The sequence below is a fragment of the Struthio camelus genome, chromosome 3 (genome assembly GCF_040807025.1).
Source record: "Struthio camelus isolate bStrCam1 chromosome 3, bStrCam1.hap1, whole genome shotgun sequence".
Taxonomy (NCBI): Eukaryota; Metazoa; Chordata; class Aves; order Struthioniformes; family Struthionidae; genus Struthio; species Struthio camelus.
The window spans coordinates 43,268,556-43,293,277 of record NC_090944.1 but is presented as its reverse complement, the minus strand read 5'-3'; the positions used below and the strand labels follow the sequence as shown (position 1 = coordinate 43,293,277).

Here is a 24,722-nt window from a genome sequence, read left to right as displayed (position 1 = left end):
AGAGACGGTCCGTAAGCCTCCACTACTGTAAGAATGAGGCGGTTGCTCTTTATGCGAGTCAGAAACTGAAGTTACTCTCTCAGGCGCCATCCAGACTTGGTGCAGGATTATACTGCCCCTTCCCAGCACCGCCCTTGGGACGGATGGGGACGAGGCGGGGACGAGGCGGCCGGCGGGGTGACAACGCCACCACCCGCCACTCCACCGCTCGGAGACGGCGCCCGCCGCCGCCGGCCCGCGCATGCGCTCTGCGCCGGCCACCGCCCCCGACGCGCGGAACGAGAAGAAACGCGCAGGCGCAAGCCGCCCTCCGCAGGGCCGCGCTTTCTGCTCTTGCGCATGCGCACCTGGGAGCGGCCCTCCCTACCCCCGCCCCCGGTGAGGGTGGGGGCGGGGCCAGTGCGGTGCGTCATCAGCTGCGCGCCTCGCTCTGCTGGTCAGCCGCGGCCGAGAGCGCAGGCGCGGCGGCGGGTCACGTGGGGGCGGCGGCGGGGTGCCGTGCGGCGCGGGGTGTTGGCGTCGCCGGCGGGGCCGGTGGCAGCGCGCGGCCCTCGGTGACGGGGCGGGCGGCGGCGGCGGCGCCATGGCGGTGAACTACAGCGCCAAGGAGGAGGCGGACGGGCACCCCTCGGGCGGCATCGGGGTGGCGGGCGGCGGCGGCGCCGTGGGCGGCGGCAGCGGCGGCGGCGGCGGCGGGGCGGTGAAGACCCGCAAGCCGGATAACACGGCGTTCAAGCAGCAGCGCCTGCCGGCCTGGCAGCCCATCCTGACGGCGGGCACGGTGCTGCCGGCCTTCTTCATCATCGGCCTCATCTTCATCCCCATCGGCATCGGCATCTTCGTCACCTCCAACAACATCCGCGAGTACGAGGTGCGCGGGGCGGGGGTGCGCGGCCTGGCCTCGGCCCCTCCGCCGCGGGGGCCCTGCCGAGCCCCGCGGCTCCTCGGGCCGGCCGGGGCAGGGGCCTCGGCCGGGCAGGGGCCCGCCGGCCCTGGGGAAAAAGGACTTGGGGTGCCGCCGCCAGGCAGGCAGGCGGGAACCGGGCAGCATTAAAGGTGTTAGGGAATTTGTAAGTAGCTGGTTTGTTGAGCGCCAGGCAGGAAAAGACCACAGTAGCTTTCGCATCGGGAAGCGGAGATGGCTTGTGTGGTTTCTATGATGAACAAATACCTCACCCTGTCTGTTTCAGTTTGGTTTAACGTTTATGCTCTTTCACGAGCTACCATTAATTGCCCCGGCTAAACGTTGAAGTTAAAAGCATGTCCTCTGGATGGACTGCAGTTTTCCTGCCAATGTTAAGTGAACTTCTGGGAAAATTAATGCCAGTATGTAGTTAGCACACAGCTTAATGCTGATCTTTTTCTCAGTAGGGAAAACAAGTGTTCATCGTTTGTGGGATAACTTATGATAATGGGCAATATCTGATGTTTCAAGGTAGTTATGGTTTCAAGACAGAACTTTGTGGTGAATGCATTGCTATAATTTTTGTGTGATAACAGCTCATCATTTTAGATGCTCTCCAAGAGCCAGTGTGTCGCAAGTAGACTTAACAGCAAAGATCCAAGAGCATGAGAGCTTCGAGTGTCTTTTTCTACATATACTTATAAAAAGTGGAAGTAATTTATCCCTGAAACTTAGCCACACTGCTGTCCTGAGCTGCTGCTCACCGTTTGTCAGAACTGAACCTTATATCAACATTAGAGCCGTTTTATAGCAGGATCACTTTATGTTCTAAGGAAACTTTCCCTTTGGGCTAGAAAACATATCTTAGGCACACGTGTGCTCAGATTGACAGCTCTGATTAGTTCTAGTAAGCTAAGGGGACCAGGACTGATGAGGGAGGGAGCAGGAGGGAGGTGTAGTTGATTTGATCCATAAAATAAATATTCTCCAGCACGTCAAACAATCAAATTATTTAAGTAACTTGTCCTTTTCATATATGTAGTGTTCAAAATAGTGGCTTAACTGCTGATAATCAGTGGCAATGAAGCCCGATTAACTAAAGAAATTGTGAGGTAGACAGTGAATAGTAGTATCTTTTTGTATATATTGCACAACATGAACAATGTTAACATAAAACCAGAAAAGAAAAATGACCATTAAATTGTTTAGAACTAAAACTCCACAGTCAAGAAGAATAAAAGCTGAAGTTAAAAATCACAGCTGAAGTGCCCTTTACAGTGTCCTGATGTTGTATGGAAGCTTATTTAAAAAAAAAAAAAATGCTGCTTGTGTCAAGGTTTGAGGGTATGCATAATACTTTAAAATTGACACAGGTGCTTCAGAGAATATTGCCAAGTTGTCATGGATACTTAGACTTTTTTAATGCCACTTTGTGGTCATATTTAAGATAAATGTCCTTTTGAAAATAAATGATTATATTTATTTTAGAAGAATAGTAAATACACTCACTAACACTGATTTGCTGACAACTGCATTCAGAATAGCCATATTTTTGTAGTAAAAGAGCATAAACTCTCAGCTAGTAATGATTTTAAGGTAAATAAAATTGGGTAAATGTATGCATATATACATATATATTTTACAATATCTGAATCAGTGGAACTCTTTCCTGTGGGTTGATCTATAAGGATAGAATACTCAGCAGGGTTTTATGTGAATCCAAAAATGTAAGCCACTCCCTTATCTTATATTTCTGTTGTGTGCATATTCAGAGATCGTATATACTATTGCTACTTAGCAGCTCAGTCCTGTGCTCCTGCTGTCAGGAGCCACAAACTACACATTTCCACCTAGTGTGCGGTATAAAAAGCCATAGGTGAACTAGGAGCATGATTAATACTCCCCTAGGCAGTCAGATTGCATATATAAAGCAGTAGTGGCATCTTACTTTTGGGAGCAAGATGGAAGGCCTGCTACCTTTTCTAATTCCGAGAGATTCATAATTAGAGAGGAATTTATTTATTTTTTTTTTCTGAGTGGGTTCGGACTTATGTTACCCACCTCACTTGACCCTTTCCTCAGTCCGATTATCAGGCTTTTCTGCGGACAAGAGGGACAGAGTTCTTGACTTCTGAGAGAATGACTTCAAGATGTAGCAGTTGGGCTGTGCAGGTGAAAGTGGGGATGCTCATGTTCTGTTCTCTGATCTCGATGCATGTTTCATAAAGTGTTTTAATGCAGAAATTGTATGTGTATAAACGCGCACACACACATGTATATGAGATTATCATTTTAAATGCAGGTAAACTACGGCTTCTTTTCTACTCCAGCTCAGTTTGCGGGGGAGGAGTGGAATTTAGACTGGAAAAGGCTTTAAGGTTGCATTATTAAAATTTAGATGAAGCATTTTACAGTACAACCCTTGGGCTCTAAATAGCAGTGACAGATGCAATTTAAGGTACAGCTACTGCCTGTGTCTCTAGCTTAGATGGCTCCCTCTGTGGTTAGCATGCTAGCTTTTGATAGTAACCTCCAAATGTTATTCACAAGTAGCTGTCTCTCTTGGAGACAATGCATCTAAAAGCTTGATGCAGTGACTAAGCACTTTCAAAAATGTAATCGGAACAGGAAGCAGAGCTAGTTATTTACGTCCACCTCCTCGCCTTCTTACATATGTGTACACACATATACATATAGTTATGTTTGTAAACTTAGTGTATTGGAGTTGAATAGGAGGTGTAATTTATGCCCCCAAAATACGTATCCATGTATAGTTGGAATTATTCTTAGCCGTTTTCTGGAATTAAATATTGTGTCTCTGAGAATTGTGCTCTTCTCATACAGGTGCAAGGATTGAGCAGCAAAATGTAGATGTTCCATTGATTTCCTTTATAAGCACTCATCAGTTCAAAGATGGAGGGTTTCCAACAGCTTTAATATAACAGAATTATAGTTCTTTCATATTGGTTATTCTTTAGCCCTTTCTCATTGTTTCAAAGGGGATGAACAGTGAGGGTAAACACCTCGGGACTGCCATGAAAACAGTTTTCTTGGTTGGAAGATGAGAAAAGGCTGCACGTTTGTTTTTTTTTTTTTCTGTACTGTTAAAGGGTGAAGGAGACTTCCTGCCACCCTGGAAAGGGAAAGATCATATTGGCAGAGCATATTAAAAAACAGTAAGAACTGACCAATATCCAAAAAATCAATCTCTTTCTTGGTAGGAAAGAGATCCTCTTCCTGTGCCTGCCACTCTGAAATCCATAGCAGTAGTTAAAAAGGCAAGTAGACTATGAGACAGTAGTGGGAAAGGAGAACCGAAAAAAAGTAGATTACCGTTGCATATATCTTCAGTGTTGTGTGCGGTTCCGGTGACCCCATCTCAAAAATGATACAGAGTTAGTAATAGCTATAGACAGGGACCACTAGAACACCAGAGTTACGGGATACCTTCTATGCAAGAACTGGCTAAGTAAAATAGGATAAATTTTTGAGGCATGAAGTATATGAAATCACAATTGGTATGGAGACTATGCATACACAATAGTTGCGTTATTTCTGTACTATGATAATACAAACGAACTCAGAAGGAACTCAGCTGCCTGAAAAGTCATGGCAGATAAGTTTCATACACTTAACATCCTTAAATCACCAGTTGTTGAGAAGAACCAACCAAGAAAGGACTCGCTCTCTGGGTTTGTCATATTCCGCCTCTGGCTGTTCCCTGGAGACAGGATGCTGGGTCAGACGGATTTCTGCTGCAGCCCAATAAGTCAGTTCTTAAAGTAATGATTTTGTTATTTGTCAGGAGATGGAAACAGAGATCAGATTTATATTAAGCTATCGCAGAGCTTTAAAGACGTGTAGATTTCTGCTAGCTTAGCTAAAAGGATAAACATACCTGTTGAATGCAACCTGTAAATGTGGATGCAGAAAGAAAGATTTATGTTGGCAGTCACTGTACAGTAAAGCTCTTGAACAGAATTGAAGCTGAGCACATTGCTCAAAAGCATGGTTCTGTTTTGATATACATCACTTTCATGCATCACACGATTTAGTTATTTTCCAAAGGAGATGTTCTAACAGAGACTAAAGAATACTTCAGCAAGAGGGGGAAAAAAAAAGCTATGAATAACTGAGATCTGTAGTTTGTTTAGAATGGTGGTGATCTGTGTTCTGTAGCTAAATAGAGCTCTTGAGGACTACTATGTAGTGGTCTCTCCAGATTCCCATAGGCTCAGTATCTTGTTTGGTGAAGGAAGCAAAGACTACATGATCCGGACCGTCTTTCCCCTCTAATAGCTTCTGAAGCTGAGTTGTGTCAGCTAGGCTTGTTAGAAGGGAATCTCATCTGTCAGAAATCTGGCAGCAGAACAGAAACTAATAAAAAGTGCCTTTGCTGAGGGGAGGGCTGCAGCTCCTTCCTTAATAGATATCAAAGAATCTACAGGAAGAGTTTTGTTTTATTTAACCTTAATACAGATGTTTGGACAGATCATAACTTATTTTAACTCTTGATAACATGTTTGACTGCAGGCATGAATCAGAGCAAACCGTTTGCATTAGGCTTTTACAGAACATTGTAGTTCAAATGATGTTGCTCTTGAGCAGTTTGTTCCCATACCTTGGCATATGTTGCACTGCTCTGAGTTTAAATTCTGAATGAGAATTTTGTATTAAGTTTATAAGTTGTGAATTATAGGCAGATGGAAGCTTTCTCTTCCTACACTTGGAGCTAACCTGATGAGCCCATGTTAATTGTTTCCTGCCCTTCACATACTCAAGCCATATACAAGATAGAGAATGCAATCTAGTGACTACAGTCACCTCAGGGCGTAGAGTGAAGACATGGCTGCTCAGGATATATTACGTCATGGTAGCTTAAGTTTGGTTTCTTTTTTTTTTTTTTTTTTTTTTAAATTAATGAGCTACACTATTAAAGACAAATAATTTTGAATAAGCCAGATTAACACTTATGGTCGTCTTATCCATCCACTGGTATTTGCCATTCTTGGCAAACCCGTACTAATGTCTTCATCTTCCCTCTATTGGAAGAGTTTCAGTGCATTAAGTGCTTTTGAGAAATCTTCTGACTCTGTTCAGATGCCTAAATACACGCAGCAAAGCAAAATCTTATGTGAAACTTTTTTTCTTATTAAATAGCTAGGTAGACTTTTAACCTCTTTGGAAAACCTGTAAAACCTGAAATCTACTTGTTTGGAAGCATCATGTTTTGAGTATCTGTTTTTTCCTTTCTTTTTGCCTGGCAGTAGTGGTCCACCTCAGTGTTAAATTTCTTTGAGGTAGAAGCAGAACTTTTAGACCTGAATAGGGTTTTGAAGTTGAGGTGGAACAAGGTTGCAAAATGAATGCCACACCAACTACTTGACTTATTAATCACAATTTTTTTCCCTACCATTGTAAATGAATGACTTTTTCCTGTTATAGATTGATTACACAGGAACAGAGCCTTCTAGTCCCTGCAACAAATGTTTAAATGTGTCCTGGGATAGCACACCACCTTGTACTTGCACTATTGATTTCACACTGGAACATTCATTTGAGGTATGTTGCCTTGTATACAAAGTAGAATTAGAATGGTTTAATTTGGTTTATTTGGTAATTGATAAAAGTGCTACCTCACTTACGTTTTTTTTTTTCCTATCTGAAAGGACTATTTCTAGTTGTCTTGTTAACTTGGATTTGATAGGCTTTGCTTTTATGTGTTTGTTTTTGTACCCCTTTTCAGCAGGGGGTGAAATGGACGTTAATGTCTCTATCCAGAAATGCATAATATTAACAGGAATGTTTCTGTTGTATACATGTAGATTTACCATCTGTGTACTTGGTATGTGTCATATAGTTAGCCGGTAGACCAGATATTCTTGCATGACTTAGAAAAGCTGAGTTCAGCAAGATTTGGAAAAATCAGGTAAGTGTTTTCTGACAAATTGGAGGCAAACAATGAGGCTTAAGTGCTTAGCATTGGACAAGTGCTGGAATGTAGCACTGATGAACGTCTTAAGAACAATGATATTTTATGGCATGTTGATGCTGTTTGACTTTAGGATGCCAGCTTACATTAGGATAGTACTCTTCATGTACTGTCAGTGGGAAGAGAGAGTTGAGGCTCCTAATATATTAATGTTGCTGTAAAATAAACACAAAATGTAAGAGGTTAAAATTTCAGCTTTCTTTCAATCACTGTTGTAATGTATTTCATTGATCTCTGTCTTTGCATGAATGAAAATCCATTTTGCTCCATCTTGTTGTAGAGCAATGTATTCATGTATTACGGACTTTCCAACTTCTATCAAAACCATCGTCGTTACGTGAAGTCTCGAGATGACAGCCAACTAAATGGAGATAACAGTTCATTACTTGTAAGTATTTATGCCCGGATATTAATAAGCAACTAACTTCTGACTGTTGCATAAATCACCACCTACCAGAGTATATATTCTAATAATACTTAGATACTAGATTTTTTTTTTCCGTAATGGAAGACAATGTTGAGGAATTGATATTTTGGTTACGGGAAAAGACTGTGTAACATACTGTGGTAATTTATGGTAATAATTTCATTCAGTGTATGGCAGTGCTGTACCTGGAACACTTCTCAGTGTTAAATAGTGTAAATCTGATGTGTTTATCTTCAGCCGGTAAGATCTGCTATCTTTATCCATTCTGTTTGAAGTTTTGATTTTTCACTGTAAAATAATTTTAAGTTACTTTGGTCCAGTGCAGCTCGGTGTGCCTGCTTTTGTAGACTCAGGTTCAATACTGAACTTCAGCATTATTAGGAAATATCTGTACTATGTATTCTGTTCAAAACTGTGTAATGTTTAGGGCCAGACCACTTCTCTTTCCTAATTTTTAGGAGGACTGCTGGTATATTTGGGTCTTCTGAGTTCTGGCTATGTGACTCCAGCCAGAACTCTTTTTTTTCTCTCTCTCACTCTTTTTTTTTTTTTTTTGTAAGTGTTGTAAAAGGGAAGAGTTCCAGGAGTTCATAGCTGATGACTGACACAGGGTTTTGGGGGTCTTTTTTGCTTGCGCTTTTGCCATGTTACTGGAATCCTTGCAACTTTTTGCATTTTATATTATGCTTCCTCCCTCTCCCCCAAAGTCAGTTTTCTCTAATACTGACTCGCACTTTGTATGAGTACTTGAGTATTCTTGATGGGGAAGCTGCATCTATCAAAAGATTAAAACAGAAGAGTTCTAATAGATGGTTTCCCTTAAGAAAACAAATGCAAAACTCTTCTTTTTTCGTATGGCCTTTGTAGGATTCCGATTTTATTTAGTTTTTATTCCTACTTGAAAAATCATTGTGCTATCTAGTATTGAATATTAAAGTATTTTTAAATAAACTGACTTATCAAAAGATTACCTTGTGGTAATTTAAGATGTGCGGATTATTGAGGTATTGTAGTAAAAACAGAGTTAATTGGATAAACTAGCACAGACTTACCTGCCTCTTTTTCTTTCTAAACATCAGAATCCGAGTAAAGAATGTGAGCCCTACCGCACAAACGAGGACAAGCCCATTGCTCCTTGTGGAGCTATTGCCAACAGTATGTTTAATGGTACGGTAACACCTTTAAATTAGCACTTAAATGTTTTCATGAACTAGTGTGTGTTTCATATTGTGTTGGAAATGAATCTGAGTAAAAACATCACGATCTTTCCTTTTGAATTAATTGTTCACTATGAACAGATATCTTGTGCTTCACTGTTGTTGCTTTTTTGTTTGCTTTTTGAAAATCCTGTTAGAATTGAGCTAATCTGATAGCACACAATGAATGGAAATACGTGTTGTGAGACGCTGTTACAAGTATGGAATAGACATAGAGATATTCTATGTGTATTAGATAGTTTATTATACATATATATTCTTACAGAATAGTTTGTGGTTGTGGCGGGCAGGTGATACATGTCTTGTCTAGTTTTTTTGTTTCTCCTGGAGTTAGTTTTGCTGCCTGGGAGGATCATCTGACAAATGAAACTGTTTTGTTTTATTTTTTTTGTTGTTCTTTTTTAAAGCTGATTTTCTAATTTGAGCTTCTCCTTAGATACGTTGGAGTTATACCGCATTGATAACGATACAAGGATTCCTATTACTTTGATTAAAAAAGGCATTGCATGGTGGACAGATAAAAATGTAAAGTTCAGGAATCCTTCAGGAGATACAAATAACTTAACTGCACTTTTCCAAGGTAAGGAAGATGTGGAATTTTCAAGCACGCTGTGATTCAACCTGAATTTTACCTCACTGATAACATTTTAATGAACATAAAAATACTGTGGTTCTGTGAAGAAAACCAAGTTAAAGACTACTCTAGAAAGGTTTTCTGTAAATAATGAAAGATACGAACTTAATGTGAAAATGTGTTTAACTTTTGTGAATTCATTTAAATTGTGAAACTAGGACTTGTTTTTATTCTGTGTGTTTTTAAGTTCCAGAGAACTTCTTTCAGTCAGTGGCTTATCATCAATTCAGGCCTGTTATTCTTATTTTATATGTTATGGGTAATACAAATCTCTACGATGCTTTATTGTACTTATATAGGGGAGATGGGAAGCTTGTTTCATTGCAGTACAGAGAAGTATTAGCTTGACCAAGTTTTTTTAGTAATAAGCATTACCTGTCAGGTGTGCATTCAGTCTTGATAAAATGACTGAGCTGAAACTAATCAAACACATATTTGAATAGAAAACTATTTTTGAAAGGCTCGTAGTTTTTCTGGTTTCCTTATGTCCTTTGTGGCAGTTGTTCTTTAGTTTTTGCTTTGTCTTTTCTGTGACAATCTGGCAGCTAATTCCTATTTTATATTGCGGTGGTTAAAGGGTTGCTGGGTTAAACGATATTTCTAGTTGCAGTTTGGGTCATTAAAAAATCAGAGTAATATTTTGTGTTAACTTCAACTTCTGATTTTTATTCCACTTGAAGACTGAAAATCGTCTAATATGCTTACTGCTGTAGGGTTTGGATTTAACTCTAAAATACATCCTACAATTGTTTAACTAAACTCTATATATAGCACTTACATTTAAATGTGTCTACTGGTAGATTGTGCATAGTTTTCTAAACAGCTGATGTTTTTTGTGATTAGAAGTGACTAAATTCTATCTTGGTTATTGGGTTAAAGTTTGGTAAACCAAAATTATCTTTGGCTAACAATGTCTAAAAGTAATCTTCCTCGGGGCTTTGAGGTGTGTGTATGTATGCAAGGTATCTAATAGCTTCTGGTTTAACCTGATGTGGGTTAATTGCTTAGTCGCAGCCAAATTATATGTTACCAAAGTGATGCTACCCTTAGAATGGCAAATAGCTTTCCCTAATACAGATGCAGAATTATATTTGCAATAGATTTAGGAAAATGGTGTATAAGGCACTAGCATGACATCATTTGAAATAAAGTGTGTAACTTTATTTGCTAATGGTCCGAAGTGGTAGTCAAACTGTAACAACTGAGCAGAGGAATTACAGTCACAATTATCTCACTAAGGTAGACCAATATTTTGAGACGAGACTTCGTAATCTATATAAACAAATTCTCCTCCCCTACGTGTTTAATCTAATGAACAGTGCTGGCATGAGAATAAATGGATATGCATTATTTAAGCTGCAAAAATAAAAAGTTCTTAAGCAGTCCAGCAGTCTGCAGTGGGAGTGAGCCAGCCTGTCTGTTCATGCTTGTTAGAAGCTAATCCGTGTTTTTTTGTAATATCGGAATAAATTTTGATGACCCAATGTGTCATTTTGAGTCGTGTTTGAAATGCATTTTATTGCTGTTTTTGTTTTTATTTAATCTTAGGCACAACAAAGCCTGTAAACTGGCCCAAGCCAGTGTATATGCTGGACTCGGAGCCTGACAACAATGGCTTTATCAATGAAGACTTTATTGTGTGGATGCGTACTGCTGCTCTGCCTACGTTTCGCAAGCTATATCGTCTCATCGAAAGGAAGAATAACTTACAGCCTACCTTACAGGCTGGAAAATATTCTTTGGATATCACTTACAGTATCCTTTTAAAAAAAAAAAAAAAAAAAAAAAAGCTTTCAGAGCTGCTAATGGCATTAACTGGATTACATGGGTATATATTTGTGGAAGTTCAAATTGAACTAGCCTTACTTGCTAGGATCTCTGGAACGAAATGGTAATGAACAGCGATGGAAAAGTGATATTGAGCGTTGCATAGAATAATTACTGTCTTGTACTTCTGTGTGAGTTTATAGAATCAGGTTGCATGCATTCTGTTAGATTAAATTCAGTCTGTTTTTTAGGCTTCATAAATGCGTTGACTGGATTAGTTTGACTTCAGTATAGCTTTCTAACTTCTGAGTTGTCTCAACTGGTTAGAATATGTGCTGACGAGTATGATTCTGCAGGGCTGCCCAGAGCTTTTTTAGTCTAAAAATATATCATAGATCCTGATCAGAAAAATTGGAAATATGCTGCTTCAGAGAATGAAGGATCTTCAGAGACTTTCTAATACAGGAATGATCTGTAAATCCATAGCCAGTTGCAATTCTTGTAAAGTTAACTTACTTACATTAAAGAAAGGGCAGTTTATCACAACGTTTTAGAACTATTGTATAGTTCACAGGACTGTATTATGTGTTTGGGTGTTTTGCATTTTTGTTTTTTTAGCAAGGATGGAAGTATTCGATTAATCAAAAAGGCCTCTTTAGAGGAGGCCTTTGTGACAAGATAATGGCGGCATATTAATCCTGGGGAAGAATTCATTGTATAACTTGCCTGATAGGCAAATTTTGGAGGACATTAGAGTATTCTCTGTGTCCTTAACTTGAACTCTCACAAGAATAAGGTCATACTAATTAAACTTTTTTTCCACACGTTTTGTTCATGTGTGTGGGTACTTTCAGTCTTTGCTAGCTGCCTCGTGGAACAGAGGCTAAAGCCTAAGGATTGGGTGCTTCCATCTGGTATTTTTGGGTGGATACAAATGCAGTCTGCCTGTGTTCTGGCTGACAGGAAGATGTTCAGGCATGGTTCAGGTGGTACTTAGCCTGAGCCAATAAGCCTTCTTAGTACCTGTTACATGGCCTGAGTGCTGAAGCCACAGCTAGCCATTCTCTGGTTTCTGCCAGAATTTGCCTGTAAAATACTATATAGGCACACTTTACTTATTCTCAGGTTGGTAACATGGTCAATTTGCCATGTGAATTTTTATTGATCAGCATAAGCACTACTAATCCTTTGCTGCCTTCCAGTGATTTTTTTTTTTTTTTAAGGACTGTTAATTACTGCCATAGCACTAAATGGCATGTGAGCTGTGAGAGATGTCTCTGATGGATGCAAGAATTTAACCTTTGTTCAGGAGTTTGGGGCCTGCTCTAGGTCCTTCTGTGGCAGTATGTAGTGTTGTCAAATTACTCTACTTGTAGACTTACTCCAGAGCAACCTACTTTGCCGTGCAGTTGCCTAAATCTGTGTATAAACTTAAATAGCTGCCTTCACAGTGAGAAGGAAATCAGGTAGCCTGTGTGTTGTAAAGGAATGGAGAGAAGCATTAGAAAAAGAACAGAACAGAGGTAGTTGGTAGCCTAGAAATTTGAGAGTACGTTCTCAGCCTGTTAACTTTTAAGTTCAGAGGATAATGACAAGATGTAATCTAGGACAAACTGACTTTGGAGGTGAGAAAAAGGCCAGAGCTGTGGATTAGGTGGATGATGACCTGGCGTTCCGTTTTGGGCAAGCTAAAGACTAGGCAGAAATGCAGGACGGTTGTCATAGTTACTGAATTCTTGAGGTCTGAAAGCTCTTAAACATTTGTTTGCTGCCTAGTACTCGCTTGGATGGTAGCTATATAGTCGTCATTGCTGCAAAACAGTGGGTAGTGCATATAAAACTGAAGAAACGTCAGTAATAAAAATTTCAGAATTAAAATCTGGATTTCCCTCCTTTTAAGGAAGTTGTTTTCAGAAACCGACAAAATTATCCACTTACTCTTCACTTAAAAAGAGGTTGAGAATTCCCTATCGTGGCATTTTTCTTGGGGTAGTTGACAGTGCATAGATTAGTGTCTGTCTAGAGAACACTAAATCTTTAATATCTGCACTTTCAGTATTCACAGAAGGATGTTTGTGTTTGAAGCCCCATTGAATTGATACAAGATTTTAATGTGACGGACAAAATATAAATAGGTTCGGGGATGTGCTGCTTGTTTTCCTATATATTCTTCAGATTATCCTGTGCACAGCTTTGATGGACGAAAAAGAATGATTCTAAGCACCATCTCATGGATGGGAGGCAAAAATCCCTTTTTGGGAATTGCTTACATCACTGTGGGGTCTATATGCTTCTTTTTAGGAGTTGTATTGCTGATCATCCATCACAAGTACGGAAATCGAAACACTAGTGCAGACATTCCCAATTAATCTTGCATTCTGAAAACCAATGTACTGCATGTGCATCAAGGCCAGTCCAGAATGGACCCAGTTTTTAAAAGCTAAATCTCTGCTTATGACACTTCTGAAACTGGGTGCATAATTTCTGTTTGATCTAAAACCTCCTTTTCCCCTCGCTGTGGATTAACTCTTGAAAATGACGGGTATACAATTAACTGTATTGATTGTATCTCTGCTTATGTCAGAAATGACTTTCTGATGTTTGCCTCTAACTGGGCGGGCCACATGATGCATATAGCTTCTGTTCCCTTGATGCATCTGCTGCTTGTTTATGTGCTGTGTAATGTCAGTATGATTCAGTACATATAGATTGCGTGGAGAAAGACTTATGACATACTGTGTAAATTTTTAAGAATTTTCAGGATTCAGGTGTCAGTGCTGTTGAAAGGAAAAGTCAAGTCTTTAATGTTTTTTCAATTTACTGTGTTGTGTGCATGGGCTTTCATGTTTCTTGCTGAGATGTTAATATATTTATATAAGTTGTTAAATATTTTTTTTCCTGTGTCCTACCCCACTCTGTTATGTTAGATACTCAAAGTGCAGTGTAAATTACAGCACTTGGGATTCTTTTTATATTTACAACAGATGTGCCTGGCCAGTAAACTAGCATCTTGTGAAGATACCGGAAAACCTATTTGTTAATTATCTGCATGAGTCCGTTCTAAAGTGTGATCTAAATTGGGAAGCGTTTGTTGCAGGTAAAACCTGCTTTGTTCTAATTTTCTTTCCTTTAATTCATTTCTAAGACTAGTTTACCTATTGTGCTTGCTATTTTTGCTTTTTACGAGCAGATCCAAGCATTAATCAAGAAGAAATTAAAATATTTTTGTTTCCATTCATAAATCTGGGTTGGATAGTTCTTTTACTGAAGGAGTTTCCTTATTTTCTTGAGGCATATATATTCCTAGCAGGCTTTGTTGTAAAGGAAATGTCATACTCTGTTTCCTTGTTTGGAGTAAACAATACATGAAATTCTTGTGGTGTTGAGATACTGAATTACAGCAATTTAAAAATTGAGATGACAGTACCTTCTCTTTCAAATACAGTTTGAGCTTGCTGTGAAACCTAATTGAAATGTTGCAGTTAGAAGCAAAGTGCGGGTTAGTGTCTTAAATCGTATTACTGAAGGGTTCACTTTTTGGGTTACTTCCACATTAACTGTAACCTGTAAACTATTATTTTTGGTGACTATTTTTAGACGATGCACAGAAATTGTAATGTATATGGTGGAGATCACTTTATATGCGAGTAGCTTGATAAAGTATTGAATATATATTAAAAAAACTAATAAATTCTGCAAACTATTTACTAAGATATTTTATTTTGTTCTTAAAGATGCATTTCTTTCACCTGGGTGAAAAGATTAAGTGTGAATCTGATTCAGGCAAGTTATATTTCTGGGGTTGCATATTTGTTACAAGGTATTTATTCATGGTCTCACAGCCCAATATATAGCCAACTTCTAAGCAGTACTGTATTAATTTATCATGTATACATGTGACCATTTTTGCTGAATTATTTCTTTTGTGTAAACTTTTTAAGCTAGCAGTTGTAATATGTAAGTTTGTATAAACTGTGGAATGAGGCTAGCTTTCCATAACTGCATATAATAATTTATTTGCATAATACAGTGATGCAGCATAGGGCCATTTAATAGCTGAGTCTTTCAGATTCTACAGTGTTGTACTTACATGCTGCTGGAGTTACAGAATAAGGGTATCAAAGTTAACTTAAGATATTTGTATATTGCAAGGCAGAAAATGTTAAATAAACTAGCTTTTCATCTGTAGAGTAGTTGCTATTCTAGAACTTACTGAGCAAGCAAGGGGACTTCTCTCAGTTACTGGTTATTAACATATTTTGATTTTTAAACTGAATGTTTGTCACTTTAAATGTGAGTATGTTTTGTTTCATTCATAATTCCTATCTTTTTTTTTCTAAGTAGGGTATGCTGCCTTTTGGGCTGCATTCAAAATTAAAAAAATGTTTTTCTAGCTCTACCTTGAAAAATGCTTTTCAATACCTTACCTTTTTTGTACTGCACATAGCTGTCAGTGCTTCTCTGATATTAATGAAGTGCACCAAGATTAGTATTGCTGTTTCCTTTTTGTTAAAATTGAACTTTTTTGTCTGCCAGTCTGTAGCTGTATGCAGTATGCCTGACAAACTTAAAATGCCTGTAAAAGCATAAACTGTGTGGTCAAATTGGTGAACTCTTGACCTTTTCTCGTTTGTCTTGGTGTCACATTGATAATTAACTTTCAGTGTGCTTGGACTCTTTTATTTTTTATAAATTACCCATATGTAGTGTGTTCAAAGGTCAAACCACAGTGACCCTAGTAACTGACACTTCTCAGGGGCAGTGTTCAGTGTCACGTGTTTGGATTTTACTGCCTGTGACCTGGTTCTGCAGTGGCATCTTTCAGAGGCGTTTGCTACCAGGGTTCACTCAGAATAGTGAATCCTCCTTCTGAATTCCGGTTGTGTGCTTTCCAAATCCATCCAATTGAGGCAGTGCCCGAAGTGTGAGAGCTAGTAAGCTTCCTGGAGGCTGCTGTTGACGTGGGAGCCTGCTTAATGAACGAATCTTTCCTGGAAAGAGTAATTTGGGAGGCTGAGATACAGCCCTGTCTTTTGCAAGACTTCTGCAAAAGAAATTCTCCTGCGCGAGACTTGCTTTCTAAGCACTGTTCCACTCTCTCTCTAAAATCTTCATACTGATAACAAAGCAGATTGTCACTTCAGGTATTTTATTTTATTTTATTTTATTTTTAGCTACATCAGGCTATTTGGGAGTTGTCAGTTGTGCTTTGCTGAGACAGAGCAAAGAGTTCATTAGCTTGTAACTGGAATGAGAAGGATACTTCAGACCTTTACCTCCCAAGGTGACATTGGTACAGAAACTAGGTTCTCAGCAGCCTGATTTTGCTTTCATTATGAATGTAAAACCTTGAAGAATGGAAGCCTTATCCTTTTTTTTTTTTTTCTTCTGTAAATGGAAATCTCTTTGGGAGGAAACAATATGACAATCTAGTGTCAGGTAGCATCTGCAAGCACATGTATTTGCTTGACTCAGTCAAATAGAACAGTGAACGTGATTAGCATTTGGGCTGGCTTCAACAGCAGGCGTTACTGTGCTTTTCTCTCTGCGCTGCTTGCAGAGGGAAGATGAGGATTGCAGTGTATGTAGACACACGCGTGTCCAAGATTCAGTTGAAATGAGCATCTAGTGGAAAGACGTGATTAAGCCTAAAGCTGAACGTACATAGTTACTTTAAAAAAAAAAAAATGGGGGGGAGGAGGTTACTGATTGTAATGCAACCACTGAAGACAAAGAACAAGTTGTAACCATACAGCAATCTGGAGGTACTGCAAATGGCCCTGATCTTCAAAGTTTCTGGAACAAGAGTATAATTTCTGCTCCTCTTTCTTGAAAAAATAAAATCAAACCAATCTCATAAGGGTTTTGGATTGTGCATTGACCTAATCAGTGAGGGTTTAAAAAAAAAAAAAAAAAAAAAGTTCCACGTAAGTCTGAGTTGGAGACAGGCGGGAAGTGCAATGAAATAAATAGACTGAGTTTCTCAAATAGGAGCACAGAAATGGCTATCTGGTATTATCTGTGCTGAAAAGCCTTCTAGAAATTCTCGTGTTGCAAGTTAGAGGAAAAAAGTAAAAAATTCTATGCCAGTTTTGTTCCTGGCTCTCCTCTTCAGCAGCATGGTCAGTTTATGAAAGAGGCTTACATCCTAGTGCTTCTAACAGCATGAAAATGGAAACTAAGGCAGGAAGCCTGTTTCAGTGCCATGATCCTGACTTGGTGGCAAAATGTATTTCTTTTTCAGTATTAACTTTTCCTCAGATCAGCAGAGGTATTTTCATGTAAAAAGACCATAAACTCTAGCTCACAGAATCTGTTCTGATCAGCATAATTCTGTCCATGCCTAAATGTGAAGTCCAACCTTACTTGAAAGTTTTGATTTAGGCAGAAGTCCATTAAGGTATGGTCTGGTAAGAACTAGCAGCCTTATATGAGCTGAGTCACAAGCAAGAAACCACCTTCTTCTGAGCCTCCCACTTCAAACTCACTCAACCTGTGTTTTGAAATAAAGTAATACTGTAGGTTACTCTTGCCCATCATTTGAGTTTATGCCAACTGCTACTGCAAAAGTCCGAGATTGCTGTCAAAAATGATCTATTTCACTTCCTTTTGGAAATAAAATGAGTAGGTATAAAAGCGTGAGTCAATAATTATTGAAGCTCAGGAAGGTTTAAAAAAAAGTTTTAACTGATTTGAAACAAAGTGGGTGGAGATCTCTATTGCTGGGCCATGCTAGTGGAGAACTAAGTGACTGATTGCTCAGCATTGTTTAGACTTGGGCTGTTCTGGGCTTGGGAAAACACCTTAGAATTCCTAGTCAGCTGGTAAAGTCAAGGTCCTTTAATGTTAGGATGCGGCTGTGTAGTCTATGCAACTTGGTACTGCGGTAATACAGAGATTCTAGTTAGCTGCAGGTTACCCTCTTCAGAGCCACATCTAGCCGAGAGCAGACAGCTGCTTGCTGTTTTTTCAGCATGCTAACTCTGAAACAGCTGGACACTGAAAGCAGGCTGCCTGGGGCAAAATCCCAGAAGCCTGCTGCTTTTCTGTGTCTAGGCAATGTTTAAAGTAGTCTTTCCAAGGAAGCTATGGACTTGGTGTAACAATGTGGGAAATGCTGGGCATAAGTCCAAAACCCCCAAACGTTGAGGCTTACACTGTGATAAAAAGATAATATTGGCAAATTCTTTTATTGCAATGTTAGTATGTTAAACAACTCAAAATTACCTGGAAGCTGATTACACTAAGATAAAACATGGTATGTTTTCTTTCTTCACACACAATGCAGCCTTTAACTGGGGTAGTTAATTTTTTCTTGTGAACAAAGTATCAGTGGGCAGGCAAGGCTGAGGAGGAACCTTTAAAGAAAAAAACAAAGTCATTCTAACTCTTCCTGCTCTGCCTGAGGTTTCCGACTCCACGTTTGGGTTGAATGTTGACTCTGTTGTGTGGTTTTTTTCTGGCAGAGGATTCATCTACTTTCCTATGATCATTTTAAGAGGTAAAACCAATTTTTTTTTGGTGACACCTGGTTATTAGCTTACAGATTAACAGTCGCATTTTCATTCTTACTTGGACAAAACTGTTTGACAACCAGATTTTGATTAACAATTTCATTAATTTTCAATAAAATACATGCAAAAGTTACTCTAGCCTGTTAGGAACAGTAGCTGGTTTTCGCATCTTAGCTGAAATATTCTCACCCTGAGGTTGCAAGTTGTCATTTCTCTTCCTTTCCCTCAAGCTCACCTATTCATAAAATACTCAACGCTGAAGACACCAGCTGTGATTGCTCTGAACAGCCCTTTTGTAGCTTTGAAAACCCACATATTAAGCTTAAAGTAAGGCCTTTCTGATGTATTTTGAAAGGCAATAGCACTGAAGCACAGATTTGGACATAGCTGCGTATTGTCTACGCAGCAAAAATTATTAATTATTTCTCTCAGGGTTATGATCCGTTATTAGTAGTGTTTATAAATAACAGTATATGAAGATCAAAATATGAATATTGTATACATTCATAAGATGAATGCTTTGCAGAGTAATGAATGGAGAACTATTTTACAGTAGTAGTAATGTATTCTGTGTTACTCTATAATAGTACTGCTAGAGTGTTTGGAAACTATTTGTTAAACAATGAGTCCATGCTCCTCCTTTGTGACAGAACATCATTTTTCTCTACACTTATGCTTTCTAAATGGTATTTTTAATACTCCACTCAGCTAAGACTACACCTGTATACCTTTCTATCTTTGTGTTTTTAATTGCTTTCTTTTTAGGGCAGCTCATCAGACTGAAAAGTGCTGTGCTTTGAGATACGATTCTGGTTATTTCCGTACTAGGCTGAGCACTAATTTGCTGTGTTTGACACGTTTTTCACCATGAGGTTTGGCACCAGTGCAAAAGCAGTGCAATGTCAAAAACTTGAGTGTATTGCAACTGCAGCAAAGCCAGGAAATACCGTTCCTGACAGTGTCATATTTCAGTATGAAGCTGAAGCATGAGAAGATGCAATTATGGGGCTGGATCTGCAATGCAGAAGAAAAACAGGTTTCTCAAAACACTATTGCAAAGGTCAAATAGATTCTTCAAATAGGCCTGCATTTCATACAAATCTAGCACTACCTCACTGTCTGTTATCATAAATTGTCAATCATAAAATTGAAGTTAAGACTTTTTTTTCCCTTTCGTAGAGTATTAAGTATTCTTGTTAGAGAATGTGTTAGTTCCTTCTGTGTAGTGGCTCAGCAGGGGCTACCACATCTATCCCAAAGGATGTAAGAACCGCTCTACTGGATCAGCTCAAGGGTTGATCTAGCTTAGTGTCGTGCCTCCAGGCATGGCCAAAAGCGCTGTCAGTACAAAAAGAGCAAGCACATGGTTGTGCTTTCCTTGGCTACCCTTCCAGCCATCAGCAGGCCTGAAACTTTTAACCAAAGCAGATTTTTTTTAATCTTTAATAGCTTCGAGGGATATCTTTTTCATGAATTTGTCCAACAGCCCTTTAGGCCCGGTGGCAGTAGCTGGTATCTTCAATAACCCGTGGTGACAAGTTCCACGGTTGAGGCTAGTGGGAGGAGGAGGAGGAAATGCCTGTTCTGACCTGCCACTAGCTGACTTCGTTAGGGCCCTGCGCTTCTTGTTGCGTGAGGCAGTCACTGCTCCGGCCTCACCGCCTGCTGCCTTCCTGCGCTGGGGCTGGCAGCTGCAGCTAGCGGGGACTACGCGTCCCTCTGCGAGGATGCTTGTCTTCAGCATCTGTCCCAGGACTGAACTCAGAGCAGACCCGCAGCAAAGGGCGCTCAGACCCGAGGGGCTGCAGCCGAGGTTTCCTCACAGGAAGGTGCCGATTTGAAGCCTCCTTCTCCCGGCCCTGCCGTCATTACGGGGTTGGGGGGGGGGGGCCTCTTCCGACCTGGGGCGCTGGCTGTAATCACTATTTTACGGGGGAAAAAAAAAAACAGCGGAAAAACACAGAGGGGCTTCCACGCCCCCGCCCGCTCCTCTCTGAGGCAGCTACGCGCCGCCCGCCGCCGCCATCTTCCCCGGGGCCGGGCGGGGCCGGGCGGGGCCAGCCCCCTCCGCCGGAGGACCGACACGCCCCGCGGGGCGGCGCTCTAGGCGCGCCGCGCGGCCGCGTCACTGGTAGCAGCAGAAGGAGCGGGAGGGGGAGGGCTTCCGCTTCCGCTTCCTGTGCCCTTGCTGCCGGCGGGAGGTGACGGGACCAAGAGCCGCGATGTGGCCAAGGCTGCTGGTGGGAAGCGGGTCGGGGCGGGAGAGCGGTGCGTGTGCGCCGGGGGGGGGGGGCCCGCGGCCGCCCCCCGCGGCGCTGCCCCCCGGGGAGGGCGCGGTGGTGGCGGCGGCGGCGGCGACCTGCTCGGGGGGGGCTTTTCGGTTCTTGGCCCGGTTGCTGCGCGCAGTGATGGGTTTTAAGTACGTGGAGTGACGGGGGGGGTGGTAGTTTATCCCTGCGTCGGGGGTGTTAGTGTAACGTAAATTTGTTTCGTGTTCCTAAGTGTGGAGGGAGAATTTTTACAGCTTTTTTTTTTTTTTCCTTGCGGGGGGCAGAAGTGGGGGGAGATGACGCCTTATTCCGTTATTTGCGACCAGCATTTTCTGGAAGTGTATCCCGTTGTGGCGTTTTATTGGAGATAATTTTGGAATAAAAACATTTCCGTGAATGAGGGTCTTGACAGCTTAGAGGTACGGTTGATACTGAATTTCTGAGACATTAGGAACTACGTGTTTTTGGAGGCCTGTCCTGCGATAAAGAGTACCTCTGGGAGCTGACTACCGAAACAGATTCTAGCTTAGCATACAGCAGAATATCTTTATATGTTTTTTGTTATTGTTGTTGGGGCTTTTTTGGATCTGTTATGCTGCAGATTCGTAAATCTGCCCTTTCATATTGAAAGGAGTTTTTTTTTTTTTCCGTATTAGGCAACCAGACAATCAGTCTCTTATGCATCTGTTGGAAGATTGGTTTAAATTGAATCAATGTTGTTTTCTGAATTCTTTTGAAGAATCTCCCTTCTTTCTGTACTCTCTTTTTCCATCTTAATTTTGAAAGAAAATATTTTTGTTTTTACTGTCAGAAATATTAAATTACTGTTATTAAATTACTCGTCAGAAACACTATTTATCTTTTGTTTTAGGCCCTTCGCCAGATTTCCCAGAGGACCATAAGCACTGCTTCACGCAGGCAAATTGAAAACAGAGTTCCTGAGAAGCAGAAGCTTTTTCAGGTATTGAGTGAACACTGATAATGGAACATCAGTAGAGTAGTAAGGTTTGGTAGAACCTAATTGTGTGTTTTCTTTATTTAAAAAAGAAAACTACTGAAAGCTTGCTTCATGTCTTTGTCGAATTCTTGAATCAGTTGTATGACTACAGTGTTTGAAATCAGCAAAGCAAATTATTTTGTACAGAAATTAATAGTATTTGAAAATGCGTAACTTGTCCACTCTTTAGGGACTTTTACTCTGCGAGATGATTTAGTACCTGATTTTCTTATGAGCAGATGGTACTGTGCAAAGATACAGATTAAGTACTTCGAAGTGGGATGGGAGCTTATTTTCTAAGAACAAACAGAGAAAAACAGCAAGTGAGAGGATAGAAGTACAGTGAAAAATCAAACCTGCTGTCTAACAGATATGTTCATAGCTGATAGATGAACCTCATAATTCTTAATGAGAAGGTAGCAGTATTATATAGTTCTCAGTTATAAAAATAATAACGATCTTAAGAGATTGGATTCACTCCTAGAAAAATAATGAATCTTTAAAAATAATTTTTGAGACATCTCTTCCTAATTTGTAGGTTATCTCATGAGAACTGGTGGTTCTTCATATGCTAGAATGCTCAAGAGCATACTCAACAGCTGTAAGCCTTAGCCTGGAGCAGTAGCTTCCTACTGAGGATGGAGTAGGCTGGGCTTCAGCAAAGGGAAGGGGAAAAATGTGTTACAAGCCTTAGTTGAATAGGTTTTATGTCTTGTTGCTTTCCTTTCCCCTGAAAGAGAAGGCCAGTCTTCTTTAGATGCTACCTAAAGAGCACAGTGTTCATTGTGAGCTAACGGGGAGCAGGATACTGGCTATAGGTGAGGTCAGAGGTTCTTTTTCTGCCAGCAGGGTTCTCTTTGCGTATCTCTGGCTGACCACAAACTGTTTCTTCCTCTTGTCCCTTTCTTGTGTGATAGCAAGTTAAGCTGGGTCAGGACGCAGATCACCAGCACTAGACCCAGCCTTGAATTTCAGGGCAACCTAAGCTTGCTGGCAAGGGTAAAGATCATGTGGATCTAGTGTTTAGAGTGTTTAACTTGAGGTGGAGTGAAACAATTTTCTGTATGATACCAGGAAACTGGTGACAGCAGAGGCCCTTCCCCTTGCTGCCACAATTTTGTGTAGTAAGGGCTGGCTGTGCTGGAGACTGGGAAGTTTCTAGGGATAGTAATTACGCAGTGTGCACCTGTGGGGGCTGGCAACTGATGTCAGAAATGTTTAAGCATCCACCACATGCTGGTTTATAGTGCTGTTACTATACTTCCATAGCAAGTGGTCACCTGATACTGGAACAAAAACTTGAAAGACAAGGCTGAATCTCAAGTGAGGTTTTCAAGATTTTCAGTCTTTTGCGAGAAGGGAAGATAATTCTGGGAAGTAACTCTTGTTCAGGGTAGCTCCAGTTACATACAGTCAATATTGCAAGTACTGCATTTAAATACCATGGTTTTTTTCACTTGTTTCCATTAGGAGGATAATGGCATTCCAGTGCATCTTAAAGGTGGGGTAATGGATGCTTTGTTGTACAGAATCACCATGGGTATTACAGTTCTTGGTAAGGCTAATACCATAATGTTTATTATTTGGTGCAATCTCCAACATGCTGCTATTAAAATATTTACTCTTTGGTACATTTCTTCTCGAAATCACTTAGCCAATGCCTTCAGTCTGTTCCTTAGAACATGAAAAATGCTTTTTGTAGACAGAAATAAAGGACTGTGGACATTCTGTACTTTTTTTTTTTTTTTTAATTTAGCTTCTCATCTGAAGCCTTTTCTTCCCTGGCTGGTTGTACTATGCACTGAGTGCTCCTTCAGAATTCATATAGTATGTTAGGCAAAGCTAGAATTACTTAAGTAGTTTATTCTGAAAAGAGGTAAAATGTAATAATGTCACCTGTGCATCACCAGCCTGATTCTTCCTAGTGCAAGCTGAAGCTTTTATTACTAAAACTTTTTGTTGCTAACAGAATATATCCAAACTTTGTGATGTTTTCTGTTTAACACTTAGGTTGCTTATTATATGGATTTGTAATTGTCTCTAACATAACTATGTTGCTATAATGGATTTTGTTCGGTTACCTTAGGAATGAACAAACAATACTTCTGTGATTATCTGTGTAGCTTCTGTAAACATGAATTCACCCCTCTCCTCTCTTTTATTTTATTTTTTATTTTTTTCATGTTTAAGGCCTGTCTTTATTTTCACCTAGTCTACAGAGAGTTACTTAAGGTTTTCATTCCCTAAAAGCCAGTAAATGACTAAAAATAGTTGAGACGTGACTGTGGAAATATGTTGTGTCTGAATTACAGCTGCTTATTATCAATATTTCTTCAATGACAGACTGGGAAATGAATGTTGAGTAGAAACAAACAGTGTTTACCATTCTGAAAATATCTCTTCTGTCTCCTGCTTCAGGAACAGGCTATGTTCTGTATGAGCTGACTGTAGCTTCAATGCCCAAGAAATAGAAATGATTCCAGTCCAAGATGTCTTGGTGACTAGCTTCTCTTCGTCCAATTCCATGTGACTACGGTCGTGGCTTATACTTCTTACAAGCAGCTGACTTAATGTTTGGAATCACTATTTAACTGTAACATGTTAACTGCAATTAATAAAGCAGTTTTGACATTGCTTTGTGGTGGTCTGGATTGTATCAAATGTGTTCTACATTAGAGTGCGTTTTACTTTCATTAAACATATTGAACTGATCAACATGTAGATCTCTTAATTGTAGATACTGGCAAGAGCCTCTTTTCTTTGTATGTGGTTTATGTTAATTCCTCAAAAGTGAGTTGAATGCCCTGAATCCTCGTCAGAAGGTGATACTTTGTCTTTATTATAGTGACTTTATCTTCTAGCTTTAGTGGGGCAAACTGATCTTAAAATAACGATGGCAATTAGGTTAAACCTGCATCGAAATGAAGAATCCTCAGATGCTGAGGACATAATGATTATGCTGCATTGTTGCTGACAACTTCAGTTGCTGGAAGTTGACTG

The 24,722-nt window shown here is 40.1% G+C and overlaps 2 protein-coding genes across 2 annotated transcripts; both read left to right on the top strand.

The window, feature by feature from the left end:
- The first annotated feature begins 529 nt into the window (after positions 1–529).
- Positions 530–14,656, top strand: TMEM30A (transmembrane protein 30A). Its single transcript, XM_068937569.1, has 7 exons — positions 530–871; positions 6,350–6,466; positions 7,177–7,284; positions 8,403–8,490; positions 8,977–9,120; positions 10,723–10,929; positions 13,117–14,656. Exons 1-7 carry the CDS (start codon positions 584–586, stop codon positions 13,308–13,310), a joined length of 1,146 nt encoding a protein of 381 aa, XP_068793670.1. The 5' UTR covers positions 530–583; the 3' UTR covers positions 13,311–14,656.
- A 5,842-nt stretch (positions 14,657–20,498) lies between these two features.
- Positions 20,499–24,356, top strand: COX7A2 (cytochrome c oxidase subunit 7A2). Its single transcript, XM_068937568.1, has 4 exons — positions 20,499–20,695; positions 21,597–21,686; positions 23,193–23,277; positions 24,141–24,356. The coding sequence occupies exons 1-4, from the start codon at positions 20,678–20,680 to the stop codon at positions 24,191–24,193; spliced, it is 246 nt and encodes an 81-aa protein (XP_068793669.1). The 5' UTR covers positions 20,499–20,677; the 3' UTR covers positions 24,194–24,356.
- Positions 24,357–24,722: the final 366 nt, after the last annotated feature.